General features: G+C 41.3%; 1 protein-coding gene across 1 annotated transcript in view; it reads left to right on the top strand.

The window, feature by feature from the left end:
- commd7 (COMM domain containing 7) overlaps positions 1-5000 on the top strand; it is a 9320-nt gene that overhangs the window by 2397 nt on the left and 1923 nt on the right. The window contains exons 3-8 of the mRNA XM_061058295.1: positions 224-326; positions 1091-1147; positions 1332-1369; positions 1963-2053; positions 3538-3587; positions 3686-3734. Of these exons, the coding sequence (XP_060914278.1) occupies positions 224-326; positions 1091-1147; positions 1332-1369; positions 1963-2053; positions 3538-3587; positions 3686-3734 (388 nt within the window). The remainder of the gene's footprint in view (positions 1-223; positions 327-1090; positions 1148-1331; positions 1370-1962; positions 2054-3537; positions 3588-3685; positions 3735-5000) is intronic.

The raw sequence follows: 5000 nt of genomic DNA, 5'->3' as shown, positions 1-5000 counted from the left end.
TTAATGGGACTTTGGACTTTGTGATTAGCCTTGATAACTGAACCGAGTTAAAATATTGCCTGTTCTTTTGTGTGTGTGTGCAAATGAATGCATGCCTGTGTGTGTGTGTGTATGTGTGTGTCTGTGTGTGTCTGTGTGTATCTGTGTGTGTCTGTGTGTGTCTGTGTGTGTCTGTGTGTGTGTGTGTGTGTGTGTGTGTGTGTGTGTGTGTGTGTGTGTGTAGACGGAGAGGTTCATGCAGCAGCTCAGTGAGTTTGCAGGGGAACATGGGATGAGTGCAGGTCCTCTGAGGAACCTGATGAAGAGCGTCCTCCTGGTGCCACAGGGTGAGACACACACACACACACACACACACACACACACACACACAGACACACACACACACACAGACACACACACACACACACAGACACACACACACACACACAGACACACACACACACACACAGACACACACACACACACACTCACACACACACACTCACACACAGACACACACACACACACAGACACACACACACACACACAGACACACACACACACACACTCACACACACACACTCACACACACACACACACACACACACACACACTTGTGCATCCTCACACAGAACAAACATGAAGACAAAGCTAATAAAGCCACTTGTTTCCAGGTGTAGCTGTGAGATAATGAGGGGGAAGTTTTGTTGTGGTTGTCCCCTCCGCCCCTCTAGCCGGCCTTATCTTCTTCAGTTCGGGAACTCTTACATTTCCAAGAATGCACTGGGAGAACGTTTGAGAACTCACCTGAACTCATATATACGATCGAGCAGGTGGAGAGATAAGATTTAGAATAACCTGATGTTCTTCCTTATTCAGGAATAACCTCACATGATCTGCCCTCCAGGATTCTGATTCTGACTTGTTCCTTTTCCTTAAAGTTATCATAACTCTGTGGATAGTATCACCCATCTCTTCTTTAAAACGATTCATTCATGAACTTTTCCCACGACCCTCAAGCTTCACACTTTACAGTCCGAGGAGTGAATTGTAGCTGCAGGAAAAAGTTTCCCGTCTCTGTGACACTGATTGTTTCCTGTTTCCTCCTCAGGAGCCCTGAAGAAAAACCTGCCAGCCGAGCAGATCAAAGATGACCTGGTGACTTTAGGTACACGTCTCAATCCTTCACCACAGAGTCAATCATTACCATAAAGGTCACCTTTTTTTTTTGTTGTTCAAACCGGGGTTAAGTATAGCTGCTGGCGTTCTGTAGTAATGACAGCGTGTCATATTGAACTCTCTCCTTAATCCCGTTATGTGATATTTTACAGTCTTCTCTGTTATTTCCTCAGGAGTGAATGAAGACAAGGCAGCTCATTTCTCACAGCAGGTAACTTTCCCACATATACCTGATTTTTTCCCCACATATATCTGATTATTATTATTATTTTTTTACATATATCTGATTATTATTTTTTTTTTTTACATATATCTGATTATTATTATTATTTTTTTTTTTTACATATATCTGATTATTATTATTATTTTTTTTTTACATATATCTGATTATTATTATTATTTTTTTTTACATATATCTGATTATTATTATTTTTTTTTTACATATACCTGATTTTTTTTTTTTTTTTACATATACCTGTTTTTATTTTACTTGTGTTTGCAACTATATCACTCACACGAATCTACAGAAGGGTGTAAGGGTGATTTTTAGTGTTTTAAAAACATGGGGCCTCATTGTGCATCCTGTATGTTTGACAACAACGTTTGAGGATTGCACGCCCACGAAGCTCTCTGAGTGGGGGATGCTTTCCATGATGGGTCATGTTAGGTTTCTTTATTTAGGAGTCGGCCTCCAAGACGGACAAATTGCTAACCCCCTAAAATAAGACAAGCCACATAAAATGTTCCCTTATCGTGCAGAAAATGTTTTTTATGAGCTGAGTGAGTCTACCACTTTGTTTGCAGTGGTGGGAGCACTACGCAGCGCTGACCAGACTCGCCATCGGGCAGACTCTGATGGTGAACCAGCTGGTCGACATGGAGTGGAAATTTGGAGGTAAGATAGATAGATACTTTATTGATCCCGAGGGAAATTCAAAGCATCCAGTAGCAGGTTACAAAGACGTACATGAAACATTTGTTACAAATTAACCACAAAACCGACGCCCCCCCCCCCCCCCCATACATATATTAACCTGAAAAAAAGATTTAAAGAATACCTCTAGATGAATCAAACTTAAACTGTGCAATTAAAAATAGACTTATACAAGAAATGTGCATAACCTGTTCAGGGATAAAAATAGATGTGAGAGTTAAACAAGAACCTTTAAACAGTTGAGGAAAAAGATCTGTAATTAGACCTGAATATAAAAATAAAAAGTGTTGACCTTCTGAAGTTGTGTTGTTTATATATGTACAGCAATGTTTAGCAATGTTGCAAATAATGCAAGACACGGCGGCAGGAGGCCCGAAGTGTTCTCTCTCCTCTCAAACCTTCAGTGCATATTCATGAAGCACTGGGGTTGGTGTCATTAGCATTACTTTTGTCCTTTTAGCTACTCAGGTCTCATTTAAGCCCCCTCATCAGTGGACGGCTGATGGGTCTCTAACCGGCCTTGTTTGTTTGTTTATACAGCCTGATGACTTCTTTACAGACACAGGTAGAAGAGATGCTAATCCAGCGTGCAGGGAGACGCGTTAGCATCATGTTTAAGATATTTAAATGAGGAGGTGCTTCAGCTCATGAGAGGCAGGGAGTGTCTGCATGTTGCTGCACTCTGCTTCTCCATTGAGCTGTCATTGACATGTAAAAAAACATCTGAAACACTCTGACTGATCGATGCTGATGATTGTAACGGTCTTTGAGCAGGTACAAACCAGAAATGGATCAGTCGTCTCCAACTTGTGAAAAATTCAGCTGTAACAAAAACGAAGAAGAGAGAACATATCACTCCTGCTTTAAAGTCTTTCTATGTGATTTTTCACACTTACATATAATATAAATCAAGTATCTCCTCTGAAAATAACTCTGTGAGTCATGACTGTCTACAATGGGTGTAACACCCGAGTCCCACTGTCTGTGATGTTTTCAGAGTTTTCAGAGTCCTATCTTCACTTTGTTTACATCGCCCGGACGGCCGGCTGACTCCTCCCCTCGTGTATAAAAGTTGTTTAATTGAAGGACTAGAGAAAAGAAGAATAACATACTGTACTCACTGCTTAACTGTGTTTCTAGATCACGCTCATTTCAGGTAAATTTACATGCAGTGTGAAGATACGAGCAGAATAAAGATCGCTAGCATTAGCATGCTAACACAACAATGCAGCGCGAGTTGTTTTGGTTTCATGCTGGTGCTCAAGGGCGACATCTGCTGGATCAAAAAATCACATATAAAACCTTTAATGACCTTACACTGGCTACCCATCCCTTTTCTTGTTTTTTGGGGGCTTTTCAGGCCCTTAAACACTGAAAAGAAAAACCAAACAATGCATTCATGTTTGAGATGTGATCGGCCTCTCTCTCTTCTGACCCCCCCACAGTGACCGTTGGAACCAGTGAAATACAGAAAGTGGGGAACATCTTCCTGCAGGTATGTAAACGCTCTGGAAACCTCCAAACATTCACCCGACCGTTACACATCTCTCTCTGTCCGCTTTTTATTAAAACACAAACTTTGTCCTGTTGCAGCTGAAACTGGTGGTCAGGAAGGGGAATTCCACAGAGAACGTCTACATGGGTACGTGACTCTGTTTACTGAATCACTGGAAACAAAAAACAGCTGAGAAGAGAATTTAATTATAACCAGGAAGTTCCTCAGCCCGAAACCTGTCTGCTAAAGCGCTCACATCGAGGGGAAAGAAGCGGCGTCAGAGAACACTTGAGTGAAGACGTTCAGGAAATGAAAGTGTTAATAAGTGATTTTATTTTTATTTTCAAGATTATTTTTGCAGAGAGTATAAACAATAAAGTCCGAGGAGAGAAAAGAGAACAGGGCGTGCATTACAGGACATTAAACTACACTGCATCCCATCACAGTATTAGTGTTTTCACACTTGCAGAAAACTCCTGATATTTCCCGGTATGAGCTGCATGTTTGAACCCAAACAGCCAAATATTTCACTCTGACTTCACCTGGAGTTTCTCCTGCCAGACCTCCTCGTATTTTGTCCGCAGTAAGTCAGAGTGAGCTGATGTGAGAACACAGCAGGATATAATCAGGAGAATTCAGCTCGAGCCAATAGGAGGGGGGGAGTGAAGTTTCTATCCTGTGACCTGCTTAGACTGTCTGCATGTGAACGCTACCATCTCCGTGCTCTAATGAACCTGAACCTGTTTCCTGTTCTCCACTCTTTACATCACAGTCTGTTGGATTACATGTAGCATTGATAGAAAGACAGATATTCTCATTATAGCGTCGTGTAGCGCAGGGGTTCTCAAACCTTTTTAGACCATGGACCCCTTTTAGGTGAGACATTTTTCCAAGGACACTTTCATTATCATAACGTTGATAAGCATGTATTAATACTATGTAATAATGTACTATGTACTTTGCAATGATATAATTAGTCTACATTTATACTTTCCAAGTAATTCATTTTATAAACTTTGAGAAAACGTTGGCTCCGAGGAGTTTTTTTTTTTTTTTTTTTTTTTATAGTTGCGGACTATGAAGTGACAGACATGTCACAATCATATCAGAATTGATCTAATGGCACAAAACTGAAGTGGGCGGGTGTATTGGACAAAATATTGGATTATATTGGTGCAAGAGGTCCCAGTTTGTAGATATGCTTTTTCAATGATATAGCACACTTTTACAATTGTTTATAAGTTATTCTGCGGACTCCCAAGCTACGGTTCGCGGACCCCTGGGGGTCCTGGGACCCCACTTTGAGAATCACTGGTTTAGCGGACTCTTGTTGCTATGTCAGCGTCGTTCTTTTTACTTCTTACCTAAGGAGGCCCCCCCCCCCTCCTGTCTGACAGGGATAGTCTCCCTCTG

The sequence above is a fragment of the Labrus mixtus genome, chromosome 15 (genome assembly GCF_963584025.1).
Source record: "Labrus mixtus chromosome 15, fLabMix1.1, whole genome shotgun sequence".
NCBI classification, from domain to species: domain Eukaryota; kingdom Metazoa; phylum Chordata; class Actinopteri; order Labriformes; family Labridae; genus Labrus; species Labrus mixtus.
The sequence above is the reverse complement of the archived record's forward strand: the minus strand, read 5'-3'. Positions and strand labels throughout refer to the sequence as shown.